The sequence below is a fragment of the Sebastes umbrosus genome, chromosome 13 (assembly GCF_015220745.1).
Source record: "Sebastes umbrosus isolate fSebUmb1 chromosome 13, fSebUmb1.pri, whole genome shotgun sequence".
Taxonomy (NCBI): domain Eukaryota; kingdom Metazoa; phylum Chordata; class Actinopteri; order Perciformes; family Sebastidae; genus Sebastes; species Sebastes umbrosus.
Window position 1 is genome coordinate 2,090,464 of NC_051281.1, and position 24,641 is coordinate 2,115,104.

At 44.0% G+C, this 24,641-nt stretch overlaps 1 protein-coding gene across 2 annotated transcripts in view; it reads right to left on the reverse strand.

The window, feature by feature from the left end:
• Positions 1–3,424: 3,424 nt before the first annotated feature.
• Positions 3,425–24,641, reverse strand: part of LOC119500518 (rho GTPase-activating protein 20-like) — a 65,307-nt gene continuing 44,090 nt past the window's right edge. For both annotated transcript variants that reach the window (XM_037790290.1, XM_037790291.1), the window contains exons 4-15: positions 23,786–23,935; positions 23,252–23,293; positions 22,878–22,962; positions 22,625–22,702; positions 22,431–22,497; positions 21,845–22,039; positions 17,588–17,778; positions 16,703–16,867; positions 15,169–15,278; positions 14,327–14,516; positions 8,063–8,177; positions 3,425–7,017 (exon numbers count right to left, since the gene is read on the reverse strand). In XM_037790290.1, the coding sequence (XP_037646218.1) occupies positions 5,345–7,017; positions 8,063–8,177; positions 14,327–14,516; positions 15,169–15,278; positions 16,703–16,867; positions 17,588–17,778; positions 21,845–22,039; positions 22,431–22,497; positions 22,625–22,702; positions 22,878–22,962; positions 23,252–23,293; positions 23,786–23,935 (3,061 nt within the window). In that variant the 3' untranslated portion in view covers positions 3,425–5,344. The remainder of the gene's footprint in view (positions 7,018–8,062; positions 8,178–14,326; positions 14,517–15,168; positions 15,279–16,702; positions 16,868–17,587; positions 17,779–21,844; positions 22,040–22,430; positions 22,498–22,624; positions 22,703–22,877; positions 22,963–23,251; positions 23,294–23,785; positions 23,936–24,641) is intronic.

Sequence of the window (24,641 nt, forward strand, 5' to 3'; positions counted from 1 at the left end):
TACTAAGTTGTGTTTGGATTACATCAGTTTAACTGCTGAGCAACCTGCGTCCCTGAGCAACATCAGCAAACAACATCTATGTATCTGGCTGTTGAACTAACGGCGTTGAGAGAAGATCATAAATTCAGATCAGAGGAACAAGTTGCTTCTTGTGTTAGTCAGTTTGACTCCTTGCAGTAAATATTCCTATCAGGTTCACTCTCATAACTAAAAGAGCTTAAACAAACTTTAGACTGCAGTCAGAGAGGAACCGCAGAGGAATTCATGAATTATTTCATAAACCTCAACTAGAATTGTGTGTAATCCTCTTTAACTTCTTCAGTTCCTCCGAACTGATGTCGTACAGCCGAGCGTTGTTCAAACAAAGATACTGTTAGATTCAACCCAGCAGCGGGATACGTTGAATGTTTCTGAACCATAATACGTCTCATAAATATGTTTCATATCAGCCTCATATCACACATTAGCATTGTGAAACGATTGGTCAGGTTTAGGGAACAAAACGATTTAGTTAAGGTAAGAAAAAAGATCCTGGTTCTTGTTAATATAATAACGTAACGTAAGAATCTCCTTATCCGCCTTCTAAATCCTTGGAAGTAGTTTCACAGTCTTTGTTGTAGCTGCTCTTCCTTTTCTTTGTGCTAGTTTCCATCATATTTCTGCCTAAATCTGCAGAGCTTGTGACTTTGCGGAGACTCGCAATTTTCTCCGTTGGGCGTAGCGTAGCAAAGACGGTGAAATGTTAACCTGCATTGACCCACGTGTGCTCAGTTTCACAGCAAACATGATGACAGCCTTCCAAGCTTTCTTCACAGCCGTTGGATAAAAGCCGGATTTTTGAAAAAGCATCTGTCCTGCAGCGGTTTGACTTCTGAAAACTAGCCACATGTGGCTCCGGAGCTGCAGGTTGCAGACCCCTGGTCTGACCCAAAAGCAGACACAGACTCTAAGTGGAGAGTAATGAAGGATTTATAGTAGAACCAGGGGGGTGAATGGTTAGTTCAAAGGAATTAAAAATAGAGCAAATACAGACTCTGATTTCCCAAAGCAGAGCGGCCAAGAACGGCTCACTACCACTGTGGTTGCAGCAACTATCTGGTGATGAGTGACTGGAGAACCGGGGTTTATAGACTGCATGGTGATGAGCTCAATGAAAGGCAGGTGTGGGTGATCAGCAGGACTGGAAGTCAGGTGGGAGCCCAGAGAGGAGCGCCACGCCCACGTCCACGCCCACGCCCATGTCACACAGACAGACACACACACAGGTGAGGGGGAGAAACACATGATTACCAGGACAGCACTGAAGTTCTGGTTGCATTAATTAGCTGATTGGCATCAGCTGCTTCATTCATGCTTCGCCTCCAGCTGCTCATTAATCAGCTGATTGGTTACTACTGTAGCTGACTAGTAACAAACATGCGTACATCGTGGCCGTTATAACCTGATTTTTCTCAATCTGCTTATATTCTAACCTCTTTTCCCCGACGGACCCGGCACGCTGAGCTGTGTGTTAAAACACTGCCTTTAACAACGTCATAAAATGCTGTGGTGGTCTTTGTTCTGAATAGTTTCTAAAAGACGAGGCCTCAACGCGACTAAAACAACACTCAAAGTGGATTTAGTCCAAACAATGTTTGTTTGGCAATGAATTCAATATTTTAGTTATAAAATCAACACACAAGAAATTGTATTTTTACTTTATAATATTTTTTTATATTAAATGTACTTGACTTTGCATTTTTGTTATCTTATTTACATTGTTATTGATCTTATTTGTTATTATCTACTTGATCAAATTTCATTATTATAATAAAACTACTCCATTTGGAGTCAAAATTATACCATTTAGTAGTTTTTTATTGATGTTATACTGAGCACAATGGTAGAATGTGATGATGCACAATGGTAGAATGTGATGATGCACAATGGTAGAATGTGATGATGCACAATGGTAGAATGTGATGATGCACAGGGTAAACGTCATGGCCAAAGGCTCCATTATGTGCACGTAGCCTCCTGTCGTGGATATCAGGAGGATTTTAGAGCCAGATTCCCTTTCAAGAGGTAGAAAACCCATTTGGAACACTTTGGGTATCCAAGTGTGCCAAACGGAGAGTCCTCCTGGTCCTATCCTGACTAAAACCTTTGTAGAATCTATGTGCTTTGTGTTATTTATATCTGCTTTGGCACAGTTGTAGTCGAGGAGTTGCTGAATGAATTCAGTGGCGTCTCTGTGCATGGCATCATTGCTATAATGGTTTTATCCACTGTCTAATCTAGAGAACATTTTAGAAGAGGATACAAATGTTTCCTTTGGTTCATCACAGTTTACTCAGGCATAGTAACAGTCACAATGTTACTGACACTGGGGATGAATTTTCTGAGGTCTTACCTCTCCATAGAGACTAAGATCATGCAGATAGACCTGCTAGTTGTGGAGCTATTCACTATAAATGGTCAATTCCCTGATGTCAGTGTCTCTTCTTCTACAGTCCTACCTTCATGCTTAAAGCTTCACTAAAGAACAAATTCAGTTTGATCCACAAAGTAGTTTCACAAGAGCAACATTTATTATTCAAATCAATGATATTTTGTTCTCGTGAGCATTTAATGGACATCAGATGTACACAAATATACACATGGTGCGTTTTGTAGCAAATATACTTTCTATAGAGACGGCAGCAGCAGCAGAATTGGCATGTACAAAAATACACTTTGATTTCCTCACACAACAACAACAACACAGAAGGAACAAGGTAATAGATTTATATTTATATATATATATTTATATATTTCTGTATCATAAATATGCAGAACTATACACGTTGAACACAATTCACTGTAATGAGATAACAATTAGAATATTAATAATAATAATAATAATAATAAGAAGAAGAAGAAGAAGAAGACAGGATAAAGGACATTTTGAGAGCAACACTTAACATGACGATGACCTTATTGCAGTGTTAAGATCATAATAACACTTTGTTAATACTCATGAAGACTACTCTTACATTGTGCTAAGAATATATTATCTAGAAGTATGTATTTACATTAGGGCTGTCAATCCATTCAAATATTTAAATTGCACATTTTTATCTGTTCTAAATGTACCTTAAAGGGAGATTTGTCAAGTATTTAATCCTCTTATCAACATGGGAGTGGACAAATATGCTGCTTTATGCAAATGTATGTATATATTTATTATTGGAAATCAATTTAATGACACAAAACAATGACAGATATCCAGAAACCCTCACAGGTACGCATAGAACCCATTTTCATTCACATATCTGGAGGTCAGAGGTCAAGGGACCCCTTTGAAAATGGACATGACAGTTTTTCCTCGCCAGAATTTAACGTAAGTTTGGAGCGTTCTTTAACCTCCTTCATGACCAGCTAGTCTGACATGGTTGGTACCGATGGATTCATCAAGTTTTCTAGTTTCATATGATACCGGTATCTTCGTTACAACCTAATGAGTTAAAGAAATTAGTGGCGCTAAAAGGAATTAGCGTTATTATCATGTTTACTTTGACAGCCCCAGTATTAACACACCTTGATCAGTGAAATAAGGTCAGTTATTGTTAAGTGTCAGCTGAGAAATCAGCACTGCAATGACGGCAGCGCTGGAACAAAAATATCATATAATTATGGACAAAACATACAACAGTTAGAGGTGCATTCAACACATAAACACACACATATAGAACAGGCTGTGTCCTTGTCACTCTAGTGAGACTGAAAGGGTTTCTTGTTGAGAATAATGAAGTGCTATACAAGCATGAATAAAGGAGATTTCTCCCTCAATGGCACACGTTTTCTCACATTCCTGCTCAGGACACGATCGGACTTTCTTTCACACACACACACACACACATCGATGGTTTCTCTTCTTCCTCCCTCCCTCCCTCCCTCCCCAGGTCACAGAGATATAAACCAGAGCTTCAGAGGACAACACTGTGTGCTGTGTGTCTGGAAACTCGGCTCATATGAATAAATAGCGGCTCCTATTGATTCACTCATTCAGACAGACAAACACTTCACTCTCTGGGGGGGAAAAAATCACTTAACAGACGTCATAAAAGGTACAAACACCATTAAGATAATTGTTAAATATGTACAGCGGACAGGGAATCTGTCCTAAAACCTTCCTCCTCTGGCGCTCCAGTAAACATCATCAGGTGTTGTGGAGCTCAAAGCATGTTCATAGTATTCACATGAAGTCACAGCAGCCATCGGGACCATGTTGTTGTCGTTACTGCTGCAGAGAGCAGCATTAATAAACCCACTAAACTATGAAGAGAACACTGTGATGTAGTAAAGTCTGATATTTCATCCATATTTGGTCCAATTTTTAATCAAATTTAAAATATTTTGCCGTTAAAAACAGACTACAAAAATGTGTCATGGCCTTGATTTCCCAACAGTCTTTATGCTTTGGAAATAAAAATATATATTTTCCTTTTGAAAGCTTCCAGAGAATGAGAAGCTTTCTCTTTCATTTCTGAAGAACTCGTCCTTCCTTCATTTCGTCAGAGAAAGATATTTGTCAGAGGAACCAGATTTTGGCACAAGAGCTGTAACTCTTTAATGATTGTTTGGGGATCCAGATGTCCAAATAAACTCTTCACATCTTCTCTGTATCAGGCATCATTACTCAATAAATCATTATCGGAGGATCCCAGCTGCAAGGCTACAAAGAAACGTGACTTTTAAACTTAAACTATTGTGGATTATGACAAACAACTTCAATCCTTTCAATCTAAGGCCTCGTCCAGACGTACACAGGTATTTTTGTAAACGGCGTTTTTCGGAGTGTTGCATTTATGTGTCAACATATTAAAAGTCCTGTTAGCAGGTACCTTGGTCACGTCTGCCGTTGCACGACATGTCACCTCATTAGTGACGCCTCACAAAGGAGATAACGGCACACTCTGATGTCACAAGCTCAAATCTTCACCCTGGCCGGAGTTTTTTTAAATGCTCCGTTTTCGGTGAACTAAAACGGCGTTTGCGTGATGACGAGCATGGATAGAAAAAAGCTAAAAAATCCCCGTGTACGTGTGGACAAGGCGTAAATGTTTGCCAGACGTCACAGTGTTATGGTGGACGAGGAATCATAATACCAGTTTACTACCACACAGAGGTGAAACGTGGAAGCAGGAAGTTCATCTGTACCTTTTAAGATCTAAAACCTTGGATGTACCATGACACTAAACACCTCATAGTATTGGTATGACGTCTGCTGCCAGAGGGGAAACGTGTACATGAGGGAATATGATCACATCAATGAGTTATATACAAGTGAACATATCAGATAAAGTCTGTACACGCTTCTTATTTACACGTAGGACTCTTCAGCAAAAAACAGCTGGTCAAAGTCGTCCACTCGTGGGTCGCTGCACCGCCGGCTCTGCCACTCCCTCTTCCCCTGCACGATCGCCAGCGCCACCTCCTGACTCCTCCGCAGGCAGGCGTCTGCATCCTCCTGACCCTGGGAGGAGAAGTAGTCCCGTACGGCCCGGGTGGCGGAGGGAGACAGGCAGAAGCGTGGCTCAGCGTGGTGGTTGGGCTCCACCTCTGACACTCTCAGGCCGCCGTCTTGGGGCTGACCTTTAGAGGTGCGAGGTCTGTCCAGGGTGAGGCTGGAGGACGGGTAAGCGCTCGCAGTGATCTTGGCGGGTTCGGACGCTCGGCGGGGAAGTGGGAGGGTCCGCCTCCCTTTGTGTCCCTCCATGGCCGGAGTGAGAGAGTGGGACTTCTGTCTCCTGAGGACCAGAGTGGTGCCGTTCTGTCCGTAGAAAACACCCTGTGGCGGCTGCACACACTCTTTTGCCGGGTCACTTCCTGCGTGTGGTTGGGGGCTGTTAGGGGAGGCGGGGGCCGGGGGTCTTGGGGCGCCGGTCTGGTTGTGGAGCTGCCTCAGCTCTCGGACCGTCAGAGGTTTCTCCGTGCCCCTGTAGAAAGGAGAGCGGCTGCGCTGCAGCTGCTGTAACGCCTGCTGGTAGGACGGAGGGCTGCTGGATCTGCGTTGGCTGTTTGGGTTGGTCACCGCGGCGTCCTGGGCAACGCCGGAGTGGCCGTTACTGGTTGGGGGGCTTATCCCGTTCACCGCGGGCAAGTCCTCCTCTGAGTGTCCGTTATCAGACTGCTTTAGTGACAGCCGGCGGTCCTTCTTGAGCCACGTGTTGGGGTGGAGGCCATGAGGGTGTGGGGGGGTCTGGCTGGTCCGAGGGGCCTGGGGGGGCCAATGAGGCGGGGCGTCCCTCTGAGGGGGCGAGTCCCGGGGTGACGGCTGGGGCCGTCCAGGAAAGAGAGGGGAGAGAGGAGCGGGCTCGGCCAATGGAATGGCCCCGTTGGTGGCGTAGTCAGTAGAGTACTGTGAGAAGGCGGAGTCTAAAGAGCTGAGGGAGGAGCCTGTGGGCGAGGTCGCCGGTGACGACAGACTGGAACAGCTTGCGTCCAGCCGCAACGGAGGCGGAGGGGCGTGCTTCATCTTCCTCCGCCCGCCATTCTGGATTTTGGCTACTCCTTTCTCGCCTCCATCCTCTTCCTCTTCCTTCAGCTGCAGCCCGCTCAGCCGCTGCTCCAGGAACACATCATCCTCCACCCGCTCCCCCTCCATAGCGGCGTCATAGCTCGCCTTCCTCGCAGGCAGGCGGTCGGCGTGAACAATCGCCGTGCCTGACGGCGGCGTGCTCGCCAGGGCCAATGCGGGCTCTGAGCTCCTCCTCAGCCTCCTGGGACCCGTGGACGGGCCGTTGCGTGGCTGTCGCGCTGCGGGGCAGAACCTCCGCGGTCTGGCCAGCGGGGGGAGCTGCAGCAGGAGGTCGGTCTCGTGGTCGGGATCGGGGTCACAGTCGCTGAGGGTGATGACGGAGTCGCGGCTGCGGCTGTCCGGCTTGTCTTTGTCACGGAGAGGCAGCTGCTCCTGGAACGGAGACTCGGGGTCGTCGTTGAGCTCGTTCTCCAGACTGTCGTAGGACGAGTCGTTCATCTGGAAGGACGACACATCTGGGAGGAGGAGAAAGAATATTATTATGAGACTAAAGTGGAGAATTCAATCCAAAGAACACAATGATCTAGCCAACAAAATACACAGTCTGACTTTAGTGTTACATTTCCTGTAATAGCAAAGTCGTCCTCAAATTATACAGCTTTTACAGACGCACGTATCCTGCAATTTAGGGCATTTCCACCTACAAGCTCCTAAAATTAGCAATCCAATTTGAGACAGACAAAACTTCATTTACACAACAACCTACACCAGTTCAACTACCACATTCTGCTGTTCTCTCCTGGTACAAACTTTACCCACAAAACTGAAATGACCCCTGAGATGAACAAAGCCGCGGCTCACTGCTGGAGACGAGGAGAACAGAGGACAAAGCGTCCTTCACCTCTGGTGGTTTATTTATAGCGGCCAGGAAGAAAGTTAAGCGGTATTTATGAATGGGGAGATTTAGCGCTGCTGTTAGTCAATCAGCAGCCGTGACCTCGGCAATCACTGGAACGACTGCAGGTCGATGTGCTGACCTCAATCAACAGGCCTGAAAGAGCCTATAGGCCATTTAATCCCACTCACAGCGAGCCGGTCGCTCCAAACCCACCTCGATGTTGTAATATTTAGAGGTGTAACACACTGAAGCATTGTTGTTTAGCTGCACACAGACTCTGATTAAGACCCTGATCCTGAAATGTCATTAATTACTACGTCCAATTCTCAACGCTTAACTTCTCCTTCTTAACCAGATGTTTTCTACCCAGGTCGGTGACGAGTAAACACATTTCTCAATCCGTCCAAAATGCATAAGAAGTTTAATTTGAAGGTCACAGGAAGATATTTAGTGTGCACATCTTTTTTTTTACATTGTTGTGCACAACCTCCAAATTAGAACGTAATTTGCATTAAAAATCAAGTGATTAATCAGGTGGCAAATATTGTACAATATTCACATTTGTATTTTCTTTGTTGTTGCTTTTTGTTTTAGAAAACACAAACTACTCCGAGCTGGAGTAGAAATATGACTGAGTCTATTCATAGCGTCTCGTCTCTCACCTGATCCGTGGTCACTGCTGCTGCTCTTCTGGCTGAAGCTCCTGAACAGCGAGGTGACGTCTTCTCCCAGGACGCTGCTGCACTTCTCTATGAGGAGGCGAACCAGCTCACACACCTGCAGGGAGAAAACACCGCCTGGTTAATATACTGTAGCGCCACCAACACTTTGACTCTGCTTCGCTTTCACTGCAGCTGCTGACCATTCCTTCTCATTGGTATACAGTTAGCTGGAGGTGAAGTTCTGTTTCTGTTTATGCAGAGACTCATTTGCTGAAGCAGCTCCTCAGAGAACCAGCCACAGTTCGGCAGCGTCTATGTTGACGCAACTAATATATTCACACTGCCTGATGAACATTTTGACATTGATTAGATGTGGATATGAAGCTGAACCCATAGACTGTACATAGAAAGTGGACGTAGTCACTGTGACGTCACCAATTGGCTTGTGGACTACGGTTTTGAAGCGGCAATTTGGCCGTCACCATCTTGTTTATTTGCAACCAGAAATAACAAAAGAGGGTGGAGCTAAATACAACCGAATGCTGAATAAGACGGCCGACAACCAGAGGAGTCTCCCCCTGCTGGCCGTTAGAAAGAATGCAGGTTTAAGGCACTTCTGCATCGGCTTCACTTTTCAGACCCGGTGGTTGCCGCCTGGCTGAAACACTGAAAACAAAACTAGTAGTTTGTGCTGCAGCTGCTGCCTGCTTCATGTTGTGACATCATGACCTAAATAACTTAAATAACTGATATCAGCTCCAAGCAGCTGTCCAACTCCAACGCTGTGTTTTCTTCCATATTATCATTCTGAGAAACGTTTGTGTTCGTTTGTTTTTCTTCCAACTACACGAGTGTTTGCATTCCACACCGACCAAGAAAACATCAAACTCCTTCTCCCTGGTCCTGGATAATGTCCTGATAATAATACATGACATCATGTTATTGCCTTTGATTATCACTTGCTTGATGTTTGTTGAGTGACCGAGACAGACAAATCTAGTGTAGGAGTTGGTATGTCTTCTAAGATGATTAATATTTCTAAACTCATCATCATTTTTCTGTTTCTTTCTTAAAGAGTCTGTTTGAAACAAGCCGACAGACTCTGTTACTTTAGAGAAACGATCATCCCTCCTCAAACAAATCAGGTTACTTGGCTGAAACCGCCACCTTTTAAACTAAACAGACACAATTTACTAAACACATATGACGACACATGGAGTCGCCAGGACCACTCAGAATCCTGTCTGTTGTGGTCTGTTGTGTTTATAGATGAGTTGTTTTTCCTGCCGTTGCTGCGACACGTTGGACAACACAGCGAGGAGGAGACAACACACTCTGTTTAGGGGCCTCCGTGTTTGTTTGTTTGTTGGGCCAGATGTTGTCTGTTCATACGGCGTCCATATGCTTTATATGACTGAGAAGAAGAGTCTGTCTGGCTCCACTGTGAAGTAGTTTCTCTTCATCATTAAGTCATAAAAGTGTTATTTTCTCAAAACAAATGAAAGAATCAGAAACATAATTTAGCCTGGATCCTCAAAAATCAACTTGTTTCAAGAATTTTCAAGTAATTTTTCTCTTTTCTAACAACAAACTGTTCATTTATATTAAAAACAGGTTGAGGTTATTTCAGGGCACTGTGATTTATGTCACATGTTTGAAGAATAAAAGACTTTCAGGTCCAAACTTTGGATTAAAACAGAACATTTTACCTGACAGATGAAGGGAGATGAGAGCTGTTACATAACTTGATGAGTTTCATTCTAACAATCAGGCACAGTTAATCCCTCACAAGTGTTACCAGAGGGCAAAGACAACATTAACCTCCTGATTTGATCTCCTCTGTGTGTCTACACTACCTCTCCTCTGATAGCACATGTACTAATGACTGCTGTATAAAAGTCCTGAGGCCACATTTGACCTGGATTATCATGGGTAATTCTCTGCTCTGCTGGGACAGTTACGATTACACAACAAGCAAATGTGAATGCACAGATGTCTCATCTGTCTGGAATCCGTCCTCGTTGCCTCCAACGTGGCATGAGTTGTGGTATCTGCACACCTTTTTACATCATTATCAGTCTGATAGGGCTAAGTATTGGCAAGAATCTGATATCATCCGATCATGATACAGGGGTAACGATTCAATATTTTGCGATATATTGTGATACTGTAAGCAAGGGGATATTATATATATATATATATATAAATGTCAGTATCTGGGTGCTCTACAGTTGTAGCGTTGGCCCATTTGACCACGGAGATAAGAGCGAAGGCCGGCTCCACCGCCACGTTACCGCAATACGATAACGTTTCCTGTCTGTGACGGAGTTAGCATGCAGCTTTAGCTCTGCTCTGTCTAGCTCTGCTTTTCCTGTCAATGTGTGAAACCCAAAGTGTTTCCATCCTTTACTGGATGTGTAGTGTTTACCACGCTGGATTTAACATGTGAAGGTGCAGGTCGTATCCACGACGACCCTCCAACGTTTTAGACTTTCTGAGGTTTGTTTTGGTTGACGGATACGGAACGGATATGACGTCACGTTACTCAGACTACCACAATAAAAGCGGTAACTTCCTTCTACCTCCGCATAGACTCAAATGAAGCAAATATATAGATTCTGGCATTAAACATCTATTTTAAAATCGTGCATTATTATGTCATTCATACTCCGTTTAGTGCGAACGGGCTGGCTGATTGCACAACTCATGATACATCTCTCTTTACCTCTCCCTTTCCCTTTTCTTTCTATTGTTTTCACCACTCTCATTCCTCTTTTCTCTTTCTACCTCCCTCATGACCTACAGTACCACTCTCTCTTTCATTAAACCTCCCTGCTCCCTCCTTCAATCACTCAGCCAGCATTCCTCGCTGTCACTCAGAGAGCGGCTGCTACGTGATACAGAGCACTGAGAGCCTGTGGGCATCCAGGGCACTTTCACTCATCCTTCAACAGCTCATTCACAACTGCTGCTTCTTCTTCTTCTTCTTCTTCTGAGGGATGTTGTCTTAAACTCTCCCTCAACTCTTCTGTTATTCTGCTCTACATCATTCACAAAACATTTGTCTGCAGCATGAACCCAGGTTGAGAGCGGCCTGCAGGATGCATGGAGCGTATACACTATCTGCACGTGTGCGTGGGAGTGTGTGTGTGTGCATCAAGAGATCTCCCAGCTGTGTGTTAGTGGGTCATTTCTGAGTATTTTTCACGGTCATCAGTCAATACATACATCCAGCAGGCTGCAGAGAAAACCCTATTTCTGTTTTTCCTCTACTGTAATGAAGAAAAGTCACTGTGATTAACCTCTTAACCCCTATAGCGTGCTGGAAGGTGTGGTTAAAAAATAAATGAAGAATAGCTCCACAACTAGCAGGTCTATATGCATGATGTTGGTCTCTATGGAGAGGTAAGACGTCAGAGAACTCATCCCCAGTGTCAGTAACATTGTGACTGTTACTATGCCTGAGTAAACTGTGATGAACCAAAGGAAACATTTGTATCCTCTTCTAAAATATTTCCTAGATTAGACAGTGGATAACACCATTATAACAATGATACCATGCACAGAGACGCCACTGAATTCATTCAGCAACTCCTCGACTACAACTGTGCCAAAGCAGATATAAATAACACAAAGCACATAGATTCTACAAAGGTTTGAGTCAGGATAGGACCAGGAGGACTCTCCATTTTATGAAGTTTTTAAAGGCATTGTTTTAACACACAAACGGTAAAAGAGGTTAAAATGACAAAACAAAGCAGAAGAAAAAGCTCAAGAGAAAAACAACATCCTTTTGAATGATTTGTCTCTCTGTCTCCATCTAAAGTAATACTCAAACTAAAGCTGTATTTACCTCTTAAATGGCTACGTTCAGCCAAAAACATTTAAATCATATGCTGCAGGAAAGAAGGAGGGGAAGCGGAGACCAAACTGAATTTGTTGAAACGCTCCGGAGCGTTCACGTGTCTCCAGACAAGATTGGAAACCAGCCATTACGCTGCCAGGAGCCCACGCTGGTCTAAAAATTGGCCCCCGGCTCCAAACCGCAAGGAGGGGAAATGTCGAAATCTCACTTTGTTATTTCTTAAAGTTTTTTCCCAGAAAAAGGCCGCCTGCGCTTCGGGCTGCACACACAAACAAGCGGGGAGGGAAAGTGTTATCAGGGGACTTATTTAGGTATTTGTGGGTAGTTGTGCTGACAAGTGTGTGTGTGTGTGTGTGTGTGTGTGTGTGTGCGTGTGTGTGTGTGAGGAGACAAAGAGGAGGGTGTTTCAGCGACACAATTTTCCGCTAAAACACACACTCAGGATTCTGTAGGACATTCTTTGCATGTTTTCTCAATGAACCTCAAACACACACATTTGAAAAGATAAGCAAAGCAGCAGCCACCCACAGAGACTGTGTGTAACTCAGATACTGTAACTTTCCAAATAGACCACAAATCAGGCAGCTTTGTATGTCTTTAGTGGCTACATGATGGGCTCCGGGGGGCTTCCTCTGCTATGTGGTGGTGGCGGGCTCTGGCTGCAGCCACGACTGTGGGATTGAGTCATTTCAGGTTAGCCTGGCTGGCCAAGATATGATGGAGAAAGATGTGAGCCATGTTGCTTCACATTTCAGTTAAAGGGGACCTGTTATGCTTTGGTGCTTTTCCCCTTTCCTTTAGTTTTTTAGTCTGCAAAGTTACAAAGCCCAAAGAGAGATCCTCTCCCCCACAGAAACACTGCTCCTGAACCATAGACATGCATACATAGACGCTGCATTGGATGCTTCAGCCTGTTGCAGTGACATGTCAACGTGGGCGCCATATTGGACAGGGCAAGACTGGCCTGTAACCCTATAGGAATTACATTTCAACATTTCAGAACAGTCTGCTCTGTGCGATGGTTCTGCAGACATTTTCAGGAGAAACTGAACTCAAAGATTGGCGTAAAATAGATCTGAGACATAAAGCTGAGTAAAGAAAACCAAAGCTAAAGGCCTTGTGATTTAGTAGAACTAACCCTGTAACGGTGTCTTAATCCTCTAAGCGGTAAACTAGACACACATACACAGTCTTTTCCTGTGTGCTTATGAGTAAGTCAGCATGAAACTGTGAAGCTTTTCCTCTTTCCTGTTAAGTCTCGCTCTAAGCTCGGGGATTTCAGGCTCAGCACAGTCTAAGAATGTTGTGATTTTATAGCTCATGAGTGATCGTCAGCTGTGTGTCAGTGGGTCAGCTCCTGCTCCTGAGGTCACAACGCTCACATCCGCGGGGAAACTGTCTGCTGACGAACGTCTTTCAGGCCGCCAGAGGTTGAGTGTGCATGTGAACACTCACGGTAGACTTGTGTCGGAGAAATCTCAGTTTCTTACCTGTCTGTCAAACTCTCGTCTGTCTGTCTGGTCACACGTCTTTTCATTCATACACACTCACACGCAGGCTGAAATGTTAAATTCCTCAGAGTTTACACACACACACACACCGTCTCAGCCTCTCACACACACCGTCTCAGCCTCTCACACACACCGTCTCAGCCTCTCACACACACCGTCTCAGCCTCTCACACACACCTGTAGCAGCTCAGAGGATTCAGGGTGCTGTTCACTTTGACATTTTGGGAAATACACTGCTTTCGTTCCAAGAGTTTGATGAGAAGATTGATACTACTCTCACATATACAACTAATTTAGTTTAGTTTAGCATAAAGACTGGAAACAGTCCGGTTTTTTAATTGTTATTTGGAGCCCTAGTATCAATCTTCTTATCTAATTATCTGCATTTATTTCCCAAAATGTGAAATTATTCCATTAAAGGTACTATATACAACAATTTACGTGTTTTAATCCCTTTATATTGCCAATGTGTGAACGGATTGTAATGTAACTTATAAATTGAGACTCTCTCGGTTGCCTATAACAGCTTGTGGACTGATTTCTATATAAAGGACTCGGGACTGTTTTGCCGAGAAAATCCAATGAATATGAGGTTTCTGGGCGCTCCACGAGTTCCTCGCCTCTCTCCGGCTCCCCTAAAGCTCCCCCTAGTAAGCATCATGGAGCCAATGGTCCAAGAAAAATATAGGAACATTATGTAACGGGATAATGCTCGATGAGCTGTCCATTATCAGGAATGAATGGATGACGAGGAGAGACGTCGGGATGCTGACGGCAGCTCAGGTGTCATTAACAACAACGATCTTCTGTAAGTTCCTTATAGCACCTTTAAACACAATCATCTGCCAGATCAGACATCTAACAACACTTCATATCATTCGTCCTCACCTTCTTAGTGCCCTCGCCCTCCATCTCGGGGGTGCTTGGCGCCGGAGCCCAAAGCATGCTGGGAGCGATGCAGACGGACAGGTTGAAGGCGTTCATCTGGTTGTCGTTGGCGTTGCCCTGGATACAGTGCAGCACGGCGACAACGTGTCGCAGCAGAAGCAGGTTCTCGCTGGGCAGGAGGTGGATCAACCTGAGAGAGAGAGAGAGAGAGAGAACGATGGAAGGATTAAATGACGACAGAGATCATGAAACACTTTGTCCTCGTTCTCACAGCGTGTTTGTGTGTTGCTTCATGTTGCTTGTTTTTTGTTTTCTTAAGCAAAAGGAATTTAGTTTGTTGCCTCTGGAACTGAAGCGAAGACTCTCTCAGTCTTTCTGTCTCTCTCTGTCTGTCTTTCTGTCTCTCTCTCTCTGTCTGTCTTTCTCTCTCTCTCTCTCTGTCTCTCTGTGTGTCTCTCTCTCTGTCTTTCTGTCTCTCTCTCTCTGTCTGTCTTTCTCTCTCTCTCTCTCTGTCTCTCTGTGTGTCTCTCTCTCTGTCTTTCTGTCTCTCTCTCTGTCTGTCTGTCTGTCTCTCTCTCTCTCTCTCTGTCTTTCTGTCTCTCTCTAGACATAAACAACGTAATTAAAGGAAAAACCAACAAAGTGTCACAGTCAGGTGTTGAGCCACCACAAACCTTCACATTTATTCAGGTTTTTCCTTTAATTTGTATCCGAATAACAAACATGTGTCTGACTTGTTGTGTCTGTGTGTGCTTGTGAGACAGAGACAGGCGGTAACATGTTGTATATTGGAGGGATATACGTGATGTATTTTAGGGTTTGAAGAGAGAGAGAGATCGTACCTCTGGACAGCTTGCGTCCTCTCCTCCCCTCCGTCTCCTTCCATCACATCCATCCACTGCTCGTACAGATCCACACTCAGCAGGCTGCCCGGGATGTTTCGCAGGAAGTCCTGGATGCAAAAATGAAAACAGATTTTGAGCTCAATTATCAACATCTGCGTAAAAAAAAACTTAAATTACTGTCAAATTCCCGACATACAAAGAAAAGCTCACATGTTGCATTTGAGAAGCTGCATCTAGAAAAATGTTTTGTATTTCTGCATGCTGCTGGTTTAGTTCATCCTTAATGCATGGCACATTTCTTTCTTTTTTTATCTTGTAGTGTTTTATAATTTTGTAATTTTATGGTTTTGTTGTTTATACAAATTGTATTTATCATCATCATTATAGTGTTTATTTTACTCTATTTTGTTTAATCAACATTTTATTGCTGATTATTATCATTTTATTTTATTAAACTTGTATTATTTTAATACAATCTGCTTATTTTGTATAGTTTCATAATTTGTATTTATTTATTTTTATTGTTATTTTTATTTCCTTGTATTTTATTTATCTTTTATTATCTTAAATATACCCATCTTTTATTGCTTTCTTATTCAATGAATTTTTATACTGGTTGTTTTGGTGTGCATTAGTCTCTAAATCCATCTTTAACACTTTGTCTGTCCAGCACTTTGAATTACATTTGACTTGTTTGAAAGGTGCTATATAAATAAAGTTTGATTGATTGTTCTTTTGTTCTTCTGTTTGTATAACTGAGTGTCTAAAATATAAAAATAATAGTAATAATTGCAAATACATGTTGTGGACATTTTGTGGATGGATTTATTGCAATAAAAGTACTTTAAAAAATACGCATAACATTTCCATCTACACGACCTTCATCAGGTACATGACCCAAAGCTCTAATAAAGAAATGAGTGCAACAGAAATGAGGTCATCTGGTGCACGAAACACATCAAGGTAATGAGGTCACAAAGTAAAATATTACACTGTCAAAAGTATACAAACAGACTCACACTGTTTAAAGACTATATAAAGACCAATATTCATATCCATGTTACTGTAGTTTTATTATTATAATTGGCATCATTAATGTTCTGGACTAACTGATTAACAGCAGCGTTGTGTTGGTCTCAGGTGAGTAGTGGAACGCTCCCTGTCCGCTGTGCAGAGAACAGGTAAAGCACAACAAAGCAGTGAGATGAATGAGTCGGTATAAAAGCTCCGACCACCTCAGCTGCTCCCCGGAGGCCCGGCCTGCGCTGCGCTGGCTGTTTGGCCTGGATGCTGAACAATGCAGCACCTTGTGTGCGTGACTGGCAGCCTGCCCGGCTGTGCACAGACAGATTATCCCGTCTGGACTTATGTGACTTTGGACGCACATCAGTCGCTCCCGCTTTCTGTTGTCTGGTTTCAAACATGTGTGTGTGTGTGTGTGCGTGTGTGTGTGTGCGTGTGTGTGTGTGTGTGTGTGTGTGCGTGCGTGCGTGCGTGTGTGTGTGTGTGTGTGTGTGTGTGTGTGTGCTACCTTGAGGACAGCAGCGATGACGAACACAGACTGGTGTGTGATCTCCGCGTCCTCGCTTCCACTGTCCAGTCTGTCCCGAAGCTCCCGGCAGGCTTTGGCCCCAGCTGACCTCCTGAAGACGCCCCGGGTGTACGGCCCCTCCAGGTACAGGAACACCAGCATGTCCTGCAGGGAACACATTATCCTGTTTTAGTCGCTGACACTCAACGAACTACTCAAAAGCTCCAGAGCTTTCTGCCCCTAACAGCAGGAAACATGTAATGTTTGACACCGAAGCACTTAACTGCTCAGAAAGTCCAGTAATGTTTTAAACCAAAGGATTAAGTGAATCTAGCTTCCTCTCTTTGTTTTTGGTTTGTTTTTGATTCATCATTCCATACAATCTGAATTTAATTTATTTAATTTATTTAATTTATTTAATTTATTTAATTTATCTTATTTATTTTTTATACTTTATTTTGTCCCCTTTTTTCGAGGTTGTTTTCATATGTGCATTTGGGCCTTTTTTACTGCATAGATTGTGTAGTTTTATGAAAAGATCATCTTTCCAGCAGTGAAATACTTCTTTAAGAAAGAGAAGAAGAAGAACCCGGTTGGGAACATATCAAATAGTCAATGTGGTTCCAGTGCGGCTTTTCTAAAAGGGTGTTTTGGAGCACCATATGATCAGAGAGGAAGTGTAGAATCTGGGTTGCTTATTCAACAGATTGAGATTTCACTTCTCTAGTGATTCCAGCATGTCCGTATATGTCAGTAATCTAACAGTAACAGAATTCCCCGTCCCACTACAGTACGTCTCCTTTCCCAGACGCTGGGCTACAGTACGTCTCCTTGACCCCTCTACCCCCCCGCTGGGCTACAGTACGTGACCTCGGCTCGGCTCACCATGACGGGCTTGGGCAGGCCGTGGTCCGGGGAGCAGACGGAGCACAGGGGACGTCCGAATAGCCGTCCCTGAGTCGGGGACAGCGAGGTCGGGGACAGGGCCAGGCCGTCCAGCTGCGTGTTGGAGCCTCTCCAGAAGGGCCAGTTGATCAGAGACCTCTTCCTCTTAAAAGGCTTCTGCTGACCGGGCTCTGTGGGGAGAGGAAGAAGAAGAGGAAGAGGTGAGCTGCTGTGGTTTCAGACATAATCAGACCGCTGCTGCTTTAGTAATGCATGTTGGAGTCACTGGAGTGCACGGCCAGCAATGCTTCATGATTCACCAAACTATAAATGGTTTTATAATATTTATTTTTTGGCTAAATTTTCCAACAAATTCGGTTACCTAAAACCTAAAATATCGGACTGTTCCACCGTGCACATGAATGCTTCGTCTGTCTGAATATTCACACCTTAAAGAAGGTGAGGTGAGACGGAGAATAAGACATATTGTTAAAGAGAAAGACACAGAAAGAAGCATTGACTCAGCGTTTGAGAGGGATATATGTGGACATGCCCTCATGCTCGAGAGCACCGTTTACTTTGTGTGTGTGTGTGTGTGTGTGTGTAGGCGTCTGTGTTTATCCATACGTGTGTGTGAAAGCCTGCGTGCATGTATGGGGCTCTGTGTGTGACTGTGTGTTCCTTGTTGAGCGTTTGCTCAGCGGTGCCAAGTCACAATGTGTACCTGTGTTATTGGAGTGTCTGTCTTCACTACATGTTTGTGTAACAGCTCAGCATGTTTCTGCAGCAGTGTGCATTGAAGTGCATGTTAACGGGAACGTACAGCAAACATGTGCTGTTTGATTTGATCTCTATGTGAAACGATGCATGCAGGAAAACGGGATTGAAACTTGTGTTGATGTAGACAATAAGCGACCAACTTTACAGATCAACATTTGCTGGTTTCAGTGTCTGAAATTAGATTCTTCTTTTCTCTCAAAACAAACTCGATGGAAATATCACCTTGTGCTCTGAGAACTTGTAACAGACATGAATGATGAGTCAATTAAAAACAGGGTGGAGGACCCAGCAGCCCGAAAAGGGCCCACAATTAAAACACGTGGCATACCTCACGTAGAATTCATTATTCAACAATGTGCCGTGCCCAAACACTGAACACCGTACGCTCTGGAACAAAGTTCAACAGTAACACAATTGCTCTGGCAGCTCTCAGCAGGCCTCGCCGTCATGACCTCGCTGTAAACCAGGCGTTACATCATTACAGCAGTTTCAGAGAGGGGGGTTGGAATGAGGAAGACTTGTGGACCGGGTGGGCAGTGTCTATCATCCTACTATAATCTCCTGCTATCGTAATGTCATGAGCGTTTTAGAAGGAACTGATAGGCATTGTGCTTGATGGACCGAGATGCCAGATGAGAAAATGTGGTTTTGGAAGGACACTTAGTACCCATCTTTGTTATTTCTAAGACCTCCTCCCATAAATAAACCAACTTTGTTAGATTGTTCCACATTAACTCCCTTAATAGACCAATGAAGTGCAGTCAGCTCCACTCGTGCATCTGGCTGTTTGATGGTGTATTTTTGTGAGCCATGTGGCTGCTGATGGGGATCTAGCTCTGCGACAGGCAGACTTTTGGCCACTGACAAGCTAACATTAAGGCAGATACTCTGGGAGGTTCTGGACCTCGTCCAGCGGGGGGGAGTGGACGCCATCTCTGCTTTGAAATGTCTAGCATAATTATGGTATGTGAGTTGGACTGGATATCAAGTGTCAGTAGCTGAAATGTGTCCATAGCACACACTGACGACTGTCATGTACCATATTGGAAATATCTTTTTATGTAAAGTTCTTGCACGGCTGCTTGTGTTTAGACAACATTTGAGAACTTTTTTCGTTAAATGAAAAAGGGGGTTATTATTAAAATTTTTAAAAGAACAGTGTGTAGCATTTAGGGAGATTTATTAGCTGAAATTGGAATATAATATAAATAAGTATGTTTTCTTTAGTGTATAAACAGCTGAAGTGCAGCTCGGGCACAAGCTGAGGCTTGATCAACCTCAGCTGGGTCGCCTGATAAGGCTGTCTGATGCTCCAAAGACCCGAAACACTCCATGACCTCAGGTTCATCACTGACGATGTGCACCACCAGACTCCAGTTAGAAAACAGTCATTTTAACTTGCTGATTGTCGAAACACACTCGGTGTTCCCACTGTTCCAACAATCCCCAACTCTGGTTTCAGAGTTTGAAAGAGACACAAGTAACAGATGTAAAAAGATGTAAAGACCGTAACATTTTCACTGTTTACTAACCCTGATTCCGGTGCCGACCGGCGCGTCGCACAATGAGAAAAGAGTGTATCGCTTATTTTTAGCGGGTTTCCTCGTGTTAAATAAACCTGCATATATGTGCTAACTTTGGTGGTAAAAGGGTTTAACAAACAGGGATGCCATCACAGCAGTGGAGGTAACTCAAATCGATATCTGCAGTATGTCGCAAAGGACAAGTCCTGGAGCAATTTGGAAAATGTTGGGGAAATAAATAACATGGCTTTAGTTTCTTTCAAAGCAGAATTGCCTGCAGGATTGTTTGAGAATAAACACACACGTGTTTGTTAGCTTTCGGGTTGGGCGTGAGTGATCGGGCCTGCATGGCGGCGGGGCTCAGGGTGAGGAGCGATTATGTAAGACGCTGTTATGCTTGAGGTGAAGGAATCTGAGGCGAAGCTTGCGGTTGTCAAACTGCAGCCGTCTTGACTGGAAAACACACGCACTTTTTCTCCTCAGCTTGTTTTCATCCCTCCTTTTTCCATCCCGGTCCCCCGTTACTCATCCTCGTTCCTGTCCACCACCGTCCTCCTGTTTGTCTTTCTCCTCCTTTTTCTGTCCCTCTGTAAATTCTTCTGTCTTCTATCTATTACAGTCTGTTGTTTCTTTTTCCTTCACCTCCGCTGGCCTTCAGACTTACTCAATAGCTGTGTCATCTCTTTTCACTTTCCATCTTCCTATTCCCTCCCTTCTGGGGTTTCTTCCTCATTGTCCGTCTGATGTTTTTCTTATTCTGACACGGCGTCTCTCCCGACCCCCCGCTGTGACCTCACGTCCGCTAAAATCTCCTTTCCCACCGTTCTCCTTTTCTTCTTCACCTCCTGATTCATCCTCACAACTAACAACCCGACCCAGGAGAGTCCAGAATGAGCGTAAACAAAATGACATGGTTCACGTAAGGGGAACTAATTCTGAGGACGTGCTTTCTGTCCTTCTGTTTCCTCACATTTCCTCTTGCGGTTTCGTACAGAATTTGATTCATGAACGGATTCTTGACGCTGACCAACCATCTTACTTGGAAACCTCAACTGTCATGTTGATGGAAAACATACCCATACTTTCTCTGTTGACCGTGGTTATATACAGTATTATATTTCATTGCTGCAGGTTTAAACCCAAAATGCTGAACTTGTAACACTTAATGAGGAGACTAGGAGGTTTGGTTTGAAAGCACTTTTACTAATTTTTAGTTTTTGGAAGACACCTTGAGGCCCTGATCAGACAGAGAGCTTCTTAGCAGCCTGGGACAGCTTTTTGTAATTGTTTTCAATGAGAGAGAAGCGTTTTGCACGCTGATTTCACGTTGCTGAGCACCTCGTGTTTTTGCAGGAGCGCCTTGAACGCCCAACATGTTCTCATCCCAACTCTGTGTTGCTCTGGCTCTACCTATCTGTCAAGGAGAGGAGGTTGTGTTGCTCTGGCTTTACCTATCTGGCGTGGAGAGGAGGTTGTGTTGCTCTGGCTCTACCTATCTGGCGTGGAGAGGAGGTCGTGTTGCTCTGGCTCTATCTGTTTGGCGTGGAGAGGAGGTCATGTTGCTCTGGCTCTACCTGTTTGGCATCGCGAGGAGGTGTTGCTCTGGCTCTACCTATCTGGCGTGGAGAGGAGGTCATGTTGCTCTGGCTCTACCTATCTACCCACTACGTTTGCACAGTGATGATGTGACTTGACGTTGTGAATACGAGACATAAACAAACAGAAGACGAATGAACAAAGCTAAATGTCATATTTGCCCGGTACCACATCAACATTCATCATGATGTTTCGTCACTTTTTCCCGTTTGATTATGTCAGATCCTCAAAGTGCTTTCACATCCTCACAGTTATTTGAAGTCGCTGACTTATAAAGAAATATATTTTCTGGTGTTGTCATTTAAAAAGGGTCTGACCTCCTGAATGGGAACTCTACCGTCCTGACCAGCTGTCTTACCTATAAGTGGAGCCTGTCCCGGGGTGACCTTGTTGGGTTTGAGGATGAACTGGCACTGGGTGTCTGGGGGCAGATTCTGGTCCAGCAGCAGCACCCCTGGACAGTCTGTGGGACTCGACCCTCCTCCCCGTCCTCCACCAGTGCTCCCACCGTCCCGAATGTGGCTCATCTTGATGCTGAAGGGGAACTCGTGGCCTGAATGAGAGGTCAGAGTCCAGAGGTTAGAGGTCATGGCTCTCATACAGTCTGTGCAGTCTGTGCTTGTGGACGTCGTGGAGTCAAGGCAAAAAAATATGATCATAATTAGGGCAGAAAATTTGTTGCATTCAGCGGTCTGGAGTTGGGATGTCGGGAATTCAGTGTGAACGATAGAACAAAAGAGGGATGAGAGCGTTCTTTTGTTTTACTTTAATGAATTTATGAAATTGTAAGCATGCATGCAGATATTTAAGAATCACCAGTCTTATTATAAATCTTATCCCACACCGTCGGAGATGAAGCACCTTTCTAAAGAGGAGACTAGAGGGAAAGCAGTATTTTTTAAGGTTAAGGTTTTCCATAACAATGTCTATGACGGGGGGCTCACCGATGAGAGGGTATGGAGGGTCGTCCTTACTGGAGCTCACCCACAGCCGGTGGTCTTTAACGCAGCCCTACACAGGAAAAGAGAAGCAGGTTTAACATTTTTTTTTACATTTCAATTAAATTGTCTGTTTTTTTCCTGTCAAGGTTCCTTCATGAATGTTCGTCTGTGGTGTAAACAAACATCTACAAACTCACCAATATACCAAACTGCAGCAGAGCCATGCGGATGACATCAGTGGTGCTGTCAGTGTTGCTGACCGCAAGTGTCTTGGCCTGGTGGAGACATTTAGGAGACATTATGGAAATATCTAGTTGTTTGTGTGTTACATAACAGCACAGCCAGAGATGTTATAAATTACCCTCTTTAAGGGACAGACCGAGGCAAATCAAACCGTTTTGTGCTGATGGAAGCAATAATATCACAGGAAAGGAAAGAAGAGAATCTTACATATGCACAATTTCCAATATCCTTAGCGAAGATCTTCAGAGGGATGGTCTTGGGGTCGTCCTTTCCTTTTCCATCAATGATCCGACTGTGTGCAGAGAAAACACAAAGCAAAGAGGTCAGTGTTAAAATAAAAATAGCCTTTGAATATAAGTTCATGTGGCCGATGAGGCACTGAGATATGGGGAACTAACATCTTAGTTTCAAAGCATGTACTTATTCACTTATGCTGAGCTGGCTTTTATTTAATCCCTTCTGTTCCCTCCAAATCAAATCTTTCCTGCCCCGTGATTTGATTTGCAAGATGAAATACAAGCTAACATACCAAAACAAACCATAGCAGACAAAGTAGCAGGAGGCCAAAGCCAAACATTTACCTCTTGATGAGTGCCAACCACTTGTCCTTGTGCTCCTCGGAGCTGCAGAGGAGTAAAGAGAGCGATGAAACACAATCAGAGATGTAGATATGTTACGTAACTCCCACCGCAGACTTCGCCCCCCAGCTGTGACTGGATTCCTTCTGATGCTAGATGTAATGAGCGTGAATAAGTTCAGATGTGTATTCGAATGAATGTGTTGATGAAGGTGCAACTCTTCAGCGCAGGATATATGAATGTGTGTTGTGAATGTGTGGTTATCTACCGCGGTTGGATTGAGGGCCTTCACACGTAAGGTTTTAGGGATTTCGTGGCTGCGTGTTCAGTTTTTAGTTCCCGTCTGAGTGACTCATTGAGCCACTTGAGAAAATATGTTTGAATTACTGTCATGCAACGCAAGCAGATGTACTGAATGAAGTTACAAAAGAGGAAATTAAGTTACAGTTAATTGGTCCTGTTTGATCAAATCAAACGACACTTCAGGCACTCCTCTGTTGATAACTTCTTTATGTTGTGCTGTGTGTGAATATGTACCTGAAGGAGGCCACACAGTTGCAGGTGGGCCAGCCCATGACGAAGCTCCTCTCCAGGTTGGTGCTGCCCTCACACACCTCGTCCATGCAGCTGGCCGTCCACATCTCACACACTCGCACCTGGGACTTCACCTTGAAGTGAGTGGGAGACCTGCACAGAACACAGTGTGTGTTACATTAAACCAGACCCAGGGCTTCAGCTAACAAGTAGTTTCATTGTCTAAAGCCCTATTTGCACAGGACTAGTAGCTATTACCAGGGGCCGGTTGCATCAACTTAGTTTAAGACTAGTCTTGGCCACTAAAAATTATTTTTTGCTTCATAAATGACTTAAATGATTAATCAGTTACCAAACTTGTTGTCTAATGAATCAAACAACGTATTTAGGAGAAATCTTTGCAAGAGAGAAACCCTAGTAGGTTTCCGCTGTAAAAGATTGCATAAAAAATCTGAGAGGGGTTCCACAAGGAACCAACTGGGGTCCTCTACTGTTGCAATCTAACTTTTCATTTTCTTCATTTTTTTTTCTATAAAACCTCGAACATATGTCAGTCCTTCAAGAAATGCTTTTTATAGATCAGAATTATTGAAAGATGTCTAGCTATTTTCAGCATTTGTTTTAAGACAGGCACGCTCAGTAGGAGTGTATTTATCCACCGCTACATCTGTGATTATACAGGCACACATGTGGCACACACACACTCTCCCTGCTATTACACAGATATAACGGCACACAAACACACACCAATTAACTTCTTCTCCCTCTCTCTCCTCTCTCAAAAACACACACACATACCAACACACATTCCTCAAACTCAGCCTGTGTTCAACCACAATGTAACGGCCAATTATATTCT